At 43.5% G+C, this 12,013-nt stretch overlaps 1 protein-coding gene across 1 annotated transcript in view; it reads left to right on the forward strand.

The window, feature by feature from the left end:
- The first annotated feature begins 576 nt into the window (after positions 1 to 576).
- DCBLD2 (discoidin, CUB and LCCL domain containing 2) overlaps positions 577 to 12,013 on the forward strand; it is a 91,705-nt gene continuing 80,268 nt past the window's right edge. The window contains exon 1 of the mRNA XM_068546870.1: positions 577 to 1,197. Within this exon, the coding sequence (XP_068402971.1) occupies positions 969 to 1,197 (229 nt within the window). The 5' untranslated portion in view covers positions 577 to 968. The remainder of the gene's footprint in view (positions 1,198 to 12,013) is intronic.

The following is a 12,013-nucleotide window of genomic DNA, read 5'->3' on the forward strand; positions in this document are numbered from 1 at the left end:
ATAGTAAATATAGTAAAAGGCATAGGAAGCAGGAAATACATATATTTTTAAAATTTAACACTGGATCTGGAGTTGCTGCAACAACTGGCTGTAGTTTTAATAAAAAAAACACGCTCTGCTATTGAAAAAAAAAAAAAAGTCCCTTAGACTCGGCTCCCAGCTGAAACCAGCCAGGATCCCTGTTTCCCACCCCTTCCAGTGGCCTGATGTGCGGCGGGGGAGGAGCAATGAGCAAGCTGGGCCCGAGAAGCAGGGAAGAACGAGCTGGGGGAAGTCCCGGAAGTCATTGACCAGAGCAAGCAGCCGCCTCAGCCGAATCAGCTTGGGCTGTGGTCCCAACAATAACAGGAGCGCGGGCCGGGCGAGGGCTGCCGGGGGCCCGAGTTTGGGGGCGGAACCCGGATTGGGGGGGCGGGTGGGACGCTTCCCAAGGCCGCAGGGATTGGAGGAGAGAGATGAGGGGCGGTGGAGCTCGAGGAGTGGGCCGCGGAGCTAACGGGTCGATCGAGGAGAGAGCGTGTTGATTGGGTGACGCAGAGGGAGACGGACCAGAGCCGACCGCGGATTGGCCGTGGCGGGCTGTGAAGGCGTGGCCAGCGCGCGCGAGAGGGAGCGCGAGGGAGCGGGCGACCGCCCTGCCAGCTAGCCGAAGTCCGGGGCGAGCGCGGCGGGCAGGGGTCGGGTTGAGGAACGCGGCGCGGGAGGCGCGTCCCCCAGCTGCCCTCCGCGGCTCGAGCACCCCACTTCCTTCCCTCCCCTCCCTTGCGCTCCGGCCTGGGGTCTCCGGGCGGGGAGCGGAGGGAAGGGACGAAGGAGGAGGAGGTTTCGCGGAGTGAGGGGCGGAGGGGGTCCCGGAGCGGGGCGAAGCGCGCGCTGCCTCTCACTGTCCCGCCGCTGCCTTTGCCTCCTCGCCCGGTGCCGCGGCCCCGGGGCGCCCGCACTATGCAGGCGGACTGCCGGCCGCCGCGATGGCGAGCCGGGCGGTGGTGAGAGCCGGGCACAGCCCTCATCGTTTCCTAGTCCGGGCCGCGGCCGCCGCCCCCGCCCGGGCCGCGATCCCCCTCTCCCGCTCCTACCCCCTCCCTCCCCGCTCCAACTCCTCCTCCTCCCCCTCCCCCTCCTCCTTCCCCATGCCTCTGTTCCTCCTCCTCTTACTTATCTTGCTCCTGCTGCTCGAGGACGCCGGAGCCCAGCAAGGTGAGTGGTTCCCGAGGAGTGCGCGCGCGCGCGGAGCCCCAGGGGGGCGGTGGGGGCGCCGAGGGAGCCTCCTGGGCGCCGGGTGTCCGGGCCGTTAATGAATCTGCAGACGCGCGAGATAGGTGCGGTGCGCTTCGGTGCGTGGCCAGACCTGGCCCCGCACTCGCTGGGTTGAGTTGCTGAGATGGGCTGTCTGTTGTCCCCCAAGTTGGCGCGGCTTTACTTTTGGGGAAGCCCATTCATTTTTCTGAAAAGAGGGAATTGAGACCTTGCTATGAAGGCCTCCTTTTGGGTATTGGATTCTTCTACTGGGGAAAGTCTTGGAGAGGAAAAGAAGTTTTGGTGATGCGACCCCTAATGTTAAGCTAAATGGATGGATGGACAGAGTAGAAATGCAAGGTAATTAAATAGCATTTAAATCCATTGAAGGCAAGTGATAATAATTATCATCTTTTGTCAATGTGCTCAGGTTCAAAATCGAATGCTGTTTATTCTGGTTATCTTTGAGTCTTGGATTTAGAACATGCTGTTTGCAATCCCTGCCTATTCAGGATGGTGGTCTAGATTGCCTGGGTCAGACACTGGGTCTGGGACCCAGGGCAGCGTACTCTTGCCCGAATGGAGCGTTCCGTGTTAAAAGGGCAAGCCCTTACAGAAAGTGACAAAGCTTTTTTCCGTCAACAATCCTTGAAAAAAAACTTTACTGAATAATCATAATGGAAAGAGAATGCCAGGCTGATTTCCTCCCCTTTTTTAGTACTTTTTTCAGGCAGCGAACAGCAATTTTTGAAACAGTTTGGCATCAGTTATTGAACACGTTTTTCCATTGCATTTCACTGCATTTTATTGCAGTGAGAGGGATAAGGATTGGATTGTTACTTATCGCTGGGAAGGGTTTTGGGTTTTGGGTTTTGGGTTTTGGTTGATCTCCACATTTAAGTCCAGCTTAATGTTGCTCTCACATGGTTTTCAGTAAAGTATGGAATCATGGCCATAAGCCTGTCATTGTGAAGATGCTGAAACTTTGACAGGCATGTGGAAATAGAATGTAAATGGGAAAAATGTATTTGGTAAACTGACCTCTTTCAGATCTAGGCAGCATTCAGGTTTCGGTTAGATCATCTCCTTAAACGAATTCTTGAACATCAGCACTTAATAAATTAGTGTGAAATCCTTTCCTCCATTTAAGTTTTAGAACCTGTGCTTCTGTTTTCCTCGTAGTAGAAAGAAAAAGCAAAACAGGCTTATATATGGCTAACACTGATTGATTGGGTCTTACTTTGTGGCAGGCACAGCCCTAAGTGATTTATGTCTATTAACTCACTTAATCCTCACCACAGCCATCTGAGATAAGTATTGTTATTCCATTTCAAACATAAGGAAACTAAGACACACAAAAAATAAGGTACCTTGATACAGAACTCTAACTACATAACCAGAATATTCTGACCATTTTGCTTGTTTCAAGATCTGAAAGTGTTTATATCATGTTTAAAAAAAAATCTTTGAACAGTATAGAACCAGTTATATGTCTCCCCTCCAAATGAGATTATTGCCTTGCTTTTAGAATTTCTTAAGCCTGGTCTAATTAAACATGCAACATTACCTTATTTTTTTAAGTTTAATTTCAGTTTTTACCAAAGCATTTTAACATGGTTCTCTTTCACAGTGTCATGTTATATAAACATCAATGTAGATGAACACAAATAGAAATGATGCTGGTAATTTAAAAGACCTGATTTCTAGTCCTCCTGTTTATTGGGTAAATTTTAAAAAAATCATTTAATTTCTTTGTACCTCAGTTTTCTACATCAGTGATAAGAGAATACATACCTATTTCCTAGCTTGATGAAAATGAAATGCTAGTACACAGGAGTTTTGAAAAGGGTAAAGTACAAATAGCTATAACTGATTATCATTGTTAATCTTTTTTTAAATTTTTTTTAAATTTTTGGCTGCGTTGGGTCTTCGTTGCTGCGCGGGCTTTCTCTAGTTGGGGCGAGCGGGGGCTACTCTTCGTTGCGGTACGCGAGCTTCTCATTGCGGTGGCTTCTCTTGTGGAGCACGGGCTCTAGGTGCGCGGGCTTCAGTAGTTGTGACACGTGGGCTCAGTAGTTGTGGCTCGTGGGCTCTACAGTGCAGGCTCAGTAGTTGTGGCGCACGGGCTTAGTTGCTCCGCGGCATGTGGGGTCTTCCCGGACCAGGGCTTGAACCTGTGTCCCCTGCATTGCCAGGTGGATTCTTAATCACCGCGCCACCAGGGAAGACCCTATCACTGTTAATCTTGAGCTTACTAAATTGATAAAGTAAGGGCAATTTAGGTATACATTGCCTGAAAACTCAGGAATTGTATGGGATTTGAATTCCCTAATTTTTAAAAATTATATTTCTTACCCAAAGGACCCTGATGCGGTCTGTGGTGGAACTGCAGTCAGTGTCACTAGTCTAACAGATGTGCTTTAGGGTCCACTGGGATTCTTCACATAACCTAAAAAGAAGTCTAATTTCAAAATGAGAAGCAGTGCTTTAAAAAGCCTATAGAATTTTTAATAATGGGAATGTCTACAATACTGTAATGTTAAGTTACAAGCTGGAGTTTTTACTCTCCTTTATAAGAAGTCTTGGTAAGAAGTCTGGAAGGAAATAATTTTTAAAAAAGGTAACAGTTGTCTTTTGATGGTAGAGTTGTAGATAATTTCTTTATGCTTTTCCAGATGTTCTGCAATTTACATATAGTCACAATAAAAAATAAGCTGTGGGGCTTCCCTGGTGGCGCAGTGGCTGGGAATCCGCCTGCCAATGCAGGGGACACGGGTTCGAGCCCTGGTCTGGGAAGATCCCATATGCCGCGGAGCAACTAGGCCCGTGAGCCACAACTACTGAGCCTGCGCGTCTGGAGCCTGTGCTCCGCAACAAGAGAGGCCGCGACAGTGAAAGGCCCGCGCACCACGATGAAGAGTGGCCCCCGCTTGCCGCAACTAGAGAAAGCCCTCGCACAGAAACGAAGACCCAACACAACCAAAAAAAATAAAATAAATAAATTAATTAATTAAAAAAAAAATCTGTGAAAGAATGTTTTGTGATACATAGATTTCTTTTTTCCCTTAGCCAGCCTAGGTAGAAGTGCATTGAATGTGTATGCTGAGGTAGAACTGTGCTTCAGGATTTTTTTTTAATCTTTCAGACATCATTTTGAAGTAGCAGAAGATACTACACTCATTCCAATTAATGCCATACATAGCTATTCCTCAGCAGATTTTCTGCTGACCAAGTGTTTTTTCTTTTTATTTGGCCCAGAATAAAATTTATCATTGGTCTGAAAACTTGTCAACCTTTCACAACAGAGGTGTATTTTAACCAACCTTATTTCATTAATATATTGTATAAATTCTGTTTATTGACACCTGTTTAACTATGATGGTGTTTTAGGCATGGCTTATATTTGTGTATTTTGAGTTCTAAGTTTGATATTAAATTTACCTTCAAAGTCTTTTTCTTTTTTATTGAAAGCATTTTTTCCTGTAGAATGTATGTCTTTCTAAAAAACTTAAATTTGTGGAACTTATAATGCTGATTGCCTATTTGTTACCGTAATAAATTAACTTAATAGGAAGTTAAGGGTCTACTGTGAATGAATTTAAGTCTCTGGTTTACATTATGACTGTAGGAATTTGTGTCACCTCATCTTAGGAGCTCAGCTTCCTCATTTGTGTCATGGAGGGTTTGCCTACCTTCTGGGTTAGAGTATTATTTGAATGTGGTGAAATATCAGAGGGATTAATTTTAAAAATCCATTGAGACGGACTTTATGCCTATTAACATGAAATGTTTGTGAAGGTAGTGATTTTTGTTGGCTAATTTATCAAACAAATCAGTTTCTTTCTTAAAAAGAATCATTCAATTTCACAATGATATTTGAACTAATGTGTGAAAAAAATATACAGTCTGTCAAGTAGTGCCTTTATTTGCTTGTGATGTGGGGAAATAGTTTTTGAACACTATTTGTGAATTGTCAGAAATGAAGAACATGTCCCTCTGCAAAGAACATTTGTGATTATTAGTAATATTGACATTGTTAATTTAGAATTTTCCGTTATCTTTTTTTCGGTCTGATAAAACATTAGGGCTCTTATATGTACTTACTGTTCAGAGGCAAAAATCAGAGCATCCTTTTTCTGCTATATTTCTGATTAATTTTACATAGTGAAAGTTAGAAATATAGCACGTATTCCATATGTGTTAATGATCAGATTTAAAATCCACATTTTAAAAACTTGTAAATGAAAAATTAATTGTAAAATTACATGTTAATGATTTTTAAGTAGATTTCCCAATGTTATCAGCAGAGAGAAAACTTTATTTCCCTCTGGAAATAGTTAATAGTTCTATTTGAACATCTAAACTTCATTCTAGAAGACCAACATTAAAAAAAAAAAAATAGTGAAATGGGTATGAGTTAAAGTACCAGTACTAGAATTAAAACACAAATGAATTAATTAATTTCCAAAAAGAAAGAATCAGTATGATGAGGAAAGGCTAGATTTACATAGAGTTAGATTTTAAATTTAGGACTATACTTTACAAAATGAACCTGGGGTGTGAAAGCTCAGGTGGTAATACTGGGTATTAATTGAATTCATGCAAATAGTTAGTTTCCACTTCCACTTCTTGACTAGTTGGAAGGATGTGGAATGATGACATAAAATTATAAGGATCAGGAAAAGCTTTGTATAGAGATAGTGATATTTGCTAAATGTAAATAGTGATATTTGCTAAACGTGATTGTTGAAATATGAAGTGAGACAGCTTGGCAGTTTTTCTTGTGTTGCTCATGGATTCAGTTTACTTTATAACAACCTTATGGCCTTAGCACTTTATTTATCTTAAAAATATTGTACAGATAACAATTATATAACAACTACTCAAAACCAAAAACTTAACTAATAATTATCCACAGTCCTACCCCTTTATCTATCCATTTATAATTTTTATCTTCCTTTCTAGTCCATATTCACATATCTACATAATCTTATGTGGTTGTAATTTTAATAGTGTGGTGTTAAGTTCTGTAGACATATCATGTTAAAATTAATTTGTAGGCTGATTTAGCACACAGAAGCATACTTTGAAAATCCAGCAAGACAAAAATTTCAAAATCTAAAAATTTTTCACAGGATACTCATTATCTGTGAAGTAATTATTATATTGTTTAGAACTGCTATTACATTATTTTCTTTATTTGATTAAATTCTTCTTTCAGGATAGGATCTTTGAGAAAGTATGTCAGTTCAAAGTATTAGTTTAGAAACACATAATGCTAATTTTCCAGGTCCTTATGTGGATTAAATCAGTATACTCCCATGAGGACAAAAAATACAGATATTCAAATAAACTAGAATTTAATGAATGCCAGTGTCCACTGAAGCAGATGGTATAACGCGGTGATCTTAAAAGGTTGCCACAACATCACCTACTAGATCCACCTGCACTCGGAAGGATATGTAGTTGAAAGAAGAACTTTGGTTAGCTGCTTGAATCATGGGGAAGACCACAAGATGCAAGCTCCCTCAACTGCTTTCTAAGGAGAGTAGGCCAGGAGTTCCTTTCTTTTGTGGAGTACAGTGCACGTGGAGTTTGCAGTTTAAGTGTGCAAACTTAATTGCTTGGGATAAGAGAGAAAATGCTGGTACTCTTTATCATTCTCTCATTAAAAACTCTCAGCATGAAAGAGTACCAACTATAAGCTCCCAGGGGTGTGTGCACATAGGTCGACAGAGTCCTGAGACAGTTACGATAGAGTAAAATATTGTCATTGTCTTCAGAGATCCTACAGGCTAGTTGGGGAAATAATTATCTTCAAGTTGGAGTATATGGATAAATAACCAAGGGAAGTTGCGCAGTGCTGTGAGTTTGTAAGGGAGGGAGAGCTCACAATGCCTGGGAAGTAGGAAAAACCTTGCTGATAAAATGATTTTAAGCAGGTAAGCTTTTAGGATTGGCAGGTTTCTAGTTCACAGGGATGGCAGACTTTTCCGGAGTTAAGATCACAGCATCAGAACAGCAGGGAGTCAGGAAAGCATGTGAGTGTCAAAGCCATCCTTGCTGCAATGAGTAGCATGCCTCAGCCTCTGGTCCTGGCCCATTGCTTCCTCCTTGAGCCCCATACCCTGCACACTTGCCCCATATTTGGGCAAATATGGTTGCTTTCTGAGGGCCATGGTTCTGTGCACTGGGGTACTGCCCTCTTGGAGCTATGTTAATACTTCCATAGTGTGGCCAGCAGCCCCTTTGTAAGATACAATCCAAACTCCTTGGCATATTATATATGTAATTTTTTCAGAGTCTGGCCTCTCCCTTTCTCTCTGACTTAATCTTATGCCAGCATCCCTCACCCTTTGTATATAGTTCAGGTATAAGACTGAGATTTTTATTCCTCTGATATATAATTTCATCCTGTTTTGCCTTGTTCCCGATACTGATCTCTTTACATGTGTCATTTTCTCCACTTGAAGAGAAAGAGCCCCTTTCCTTGTGTGCTTGGTAACCTCCTTATCATCGTTCAAGACCCTTCTTGGGTATCGTGCCCTCTGAGAAGAGTTCTCTGTCACCACACACACTCATCTCCAATAGTAATTTCCTGTTTTTTCTGTTCAGTCGTTAATCACAATGTATATTAAATATTTGTTTCTGGCAGAGAGTTTTATTCATTTTCTTATTTCTAATACTTATCATGATGTTCATCATTCAAAAATATGAATTTAGGGGAACTCCCTGATGGTCCAGTGGTTAGAACCTGCCACTTTCACTACTGAGGGCCCGGGTTCAGTCCCTGGTCGGGAACTAAGATCTCACAAGCTACTCGGCGATGCCAAACAAACAAAAAAAAAGAATTTAGAACTCATTTCTGCAGTGAATCTGCTGCCCCAAGCACATTATTGGATGTTAGTCCCTGGGCACCTGCATGCCCTTCACACTGTTGTCCTTTGTCTGATTCCCTCAGTTAGCAGTCAGAGCCCGGGCTTCTCAGTTCCATGAAAATAGAACCCTTTCTTGAACCTTAACCTACTTGCACAGGGCCTAACATTCTGCCCAGTGTTTTTCCAGCCTCCCTCTTCCCAGGAGCTAGACCCCTTTGCTTTTGTAATGAGAGGAGTCCTCCTTCAACTGGAACTCTGAACAGAGCCGTGGTTTCTACTTAGAAAACACTGCTGTGCTCCCCTTTCAAATAGGTGGTCTTTAAGAGCTGTGCTAGCCTAAATCAGTGTCAGCAAGTGGGGTGCACTCCTTTGCCCTCTCTTTCAGATTCTGATTTGAATAGCCACCTCCAGCCTTATAAAAGTCCCCCTAGTTTTGGTTCTAGTAGTTGCCTGCCTCCTTTTTCTTTGCCAGCCGAAATTCCTGGATAACATTCAGGTAGCTACAATAATTTAGTGTCAGGAAAGTAATGAGAAGCAGGCTGAAAAGGTCGGTGGGGACAAGATTGTGGAGAACTTTCCTTGTGGGTCAGACTGAAGAGTTTGTACCTGTGACGTTAGCAATGACATCATCCTTAGGTACCTCTCCTTCTACCCAGTCCATCTGTAGGTTCACTTGTCTCAGCCCAGGTCAGTCATCTCATTGATGCTTTCCCCCTTGTCCTTGACAGATCCCATACCTGGCCCACGTGCCAGTCCCCACTGTCCTCTTTCTCTGGTTCTGGACAGCTCAGGGTTGCAGGAGAAAGGCCTGTGGCCTTTGTGACTAGATCTGCCTCAGATAAGGATGACGAATCAAACCTCACGTGGGGATTTGTGCTCCGCTGCAGCATCATGACTGTCCCACTCCTCATCCCTGCACAGTAAAACTTTGCCTCCTGCCTTGCCTTTTCTTCTTCCTGAAATCATCTCTTACACCTTATCCAAAACACTGCTTCATCAGGGAATATAAGTTGTGTTTTAGTATAATTTAAACTTCTGTGGTGCTTCTTACCTTGTACCTGGAAACATGCTCAGGATGCCACTGGCTTGTATATACATCTGTCAACTGGTTGCTTTCCAGGTACCTTATATCTCTGCTTTTTTCAGTGACCAACTTTCTGACAAGTAGACTACATCTGTGCTGTACATTTTCTTAGTGTCTAGCACACAAAAGATATTTGTTAAATGATGTTTCCCTTGCAGTCTAGCTTCTGCTCTTCTGAAACTGTCACTTAAACTGTGAGATTTTTTTTTCTTTTAAACCTTAGAACTTTCTTTGTCTTCACTATTTTTTACGTGGGTGGACTTTGAAAGTATGGAGATATTGGAGGCAGACATACTTGGATTTAAATACTAGGCGTGTCACTCTCAACGTTTTGAAATGTATAACTCAACTCTCTAGAATGTATGAGGGCTGTGATCAAATCTGTTGGGTAGTTGATAAATTTTGGTTCAACGAGTGAAACAACGTGTGAATGAAAATTTTGCTTCTCTTTCCCTACTCCACAGTTAAAATTTCCATTTTCAAATGTTTGCTTTCTACTGAGATCCAGTGCTTCTCCATCCTTCTGCCCCTTCTCCCCATCCCACTTATTGTGTAGGAAAGTTCACCCCTAGCTTAGTGAGAGGGGTCAGACCGCGCAGTGGAGGAGTGTGACAGCAGGGCGTGATTGTTCACATCTGTCCTTACGTGGCCTCCAACCCACCCAGACCGCAATACTGGTTTTGTCCCCGCCCTTTTGACCTCTACTTTCTCTCTCCAACTTCCTACCTGTTGATAGATTTTAGCTTTCTTTGCTCTCCATCCTCAGATCATTTTCAGGTTCACGGTTTATCCCTTTCTTCCTGGCATGCCCTGTTTCTGGTTACTCTTTTTGTCCTAGATGCTAACTTTATAGGTCTGGATGTGAGACAGACATTCTGTTGCATGGGTGGAGGAAGAGTGTTTTGGTTAGCGAGGTTATAGGGAACAGAAAATTAAATCTGCTTAAAGTAGAAGGGAAAAGTATTGGGACCATTCTGAGGTAACTTGTGGAATCTTCCTAAGAACTGAGCCAACCTAAGCCCAGGGTAAAGCAGGGATGCAGCGGGACCTGAGACACCAAGGACTCAGCTTAATTCTGTCTTGTTACAGTCTCGCTTTCTCTGCATGGAACAAATCATGGCTGCTGGCAGTCCCCAAGGCTTGTAGCTTCGACACTGGAGAGATTCTGGGGTTTCCCTAACATACAAGGTCCAGAAATGAGAGGGCCTCACGTTGGCCCAGTGTGAATCGGTACCCACCCTTGAACCAGTCAACTAACCAGGGGGCGTGAGGTCATATGACAACTGTTGCAAACTGCAGAGTAGCTCCCAGAAGGAAAGGGGGGTACTAGATACATAGAGGCATCATCTTCAAAGAGAGTGTTCACATTTATAGAATCCAGTGCTTTTTAGACAAGTTATTACCAAACCCTCACAATTACCTTGGGAGATGGGTGGTATTATTCCCATGTATAGTTGAGGATCTAGAGGTTAAGTGCCAGGATCATCTCAAAAGTTGGCATAGCTAGAATTTAAATCGGAAAGTCTGTCTGATTCCCAAGCCTATGTACTTTTCTACTGTTATCACTTACCTACCAAGTGCCTACCACTGGCTTGTTTGGGTTTATTATTTTCTAAATTCAGCAGCATGTGTTAAGAGGCTGGTATGCCCTATTTCTATGTCTACAGCTACCAAGGCGAACAGAATGCATTGCCTGTCTGTGATAGAGCTTTACAGCTGGTGTGGCAAACCGACATAAGTATGCATAATTAAGCATATTCGGTACAGTAAAGAGACTTTGATGATGGAAAGGGAGAGAAAGACCAGGGCTTTCAGAAAGGTTTCCCAAAAGAGACAACGTTGAGTAGGTATTTGCCAGGTGGATATGAGGAGGAAGGACCTTCTTCTCGGCAGAGCAGAGTAGCACGTGCAGCGGCGGAGGAGAGAGAGCGTGGAGCACAGAGGGAGTCACCCACAGTTCCAGAGCTGGAGCAGAGAGGTTGTGGGAAGAGTCAAGAGATGAGACGGGAAAGGGAGTCCGGCCACAGATTGTTATGGACTTTGTATCCTTGCTGAAGAGTTTGAGGTTTTATTGTATCACTGGTGAAGAACAGTTGAAGGATTTTTAAATAAGGGACCTACGTGACCCAGTTGGTGTCTAAGAAACTGGCAGGAGTGTGGGCAGTGGATTAGAGAGAGCAAAGAAAGGAAGTGGGGAAACCTGTCAGAGAACTATTACAAGGGCCTGCATTCCTTAAGAGGGATGAAATTTAGAGATACTAAGGAAACGAAGTATAAAACTTAATGACCAGTTAAATTTGAGAGAGCAAAGGTCATTTAAAAATGCTGTTTTTTTTTCTTTCTGGAATCCTCTTCTCCCTGCTTTCCACCTGCCTCTTCCACCAGTATTCCTGCCTAGTTAACTGTTATTTACCCTACACACACACACACACACACACACGCACGCACGCGCACGCGCACCCTATCACATCCATTACTTCCCTGCAACACTCATCGTCCCTGAAATTATTTACTACGTCTGTCGTACTACTCTGTAAACTCTGTAAGGACAGGGGCCTTGTCTGTCATTTCTCTTGTTCCTAACACCTGGTTCAATGCTTGGCACATGGAGGACGTTCCCTGAATGCTTGGGACACGTTGAGTTTGAAGTGCTGTGGAATTTCTGAGCAGAGGAGCTCAGTACAGAAGTGGATGACAGGTTTGAGGGTTAGGGGAAAGGCTGGAGACTACGGGGCATTCTCCCTTTCGGTGGTGGCTGAAGTTGTAGGGTGGGGAGATGGCCCAGGCAGCACAGAGGGCGGGGAAGGAGCTCTGG

Source organism: Eschrichtius robustus, chromosome 6, assembly GCF_028021215.1.
Source record: "Eschrichtius robustus isolate mEscRob2 chromosome 6, mEscRob2.pri, whole genome shotgun sequence".
In the NCBI taxonomy this organism is placed as follows: domain Eukaryota; kingdom Metazoa; phylum Chordata; class Mammalia; order Artiodactyla; family Eschrichtiidae; genus Eschrichtius; species Eschrichtius robustus.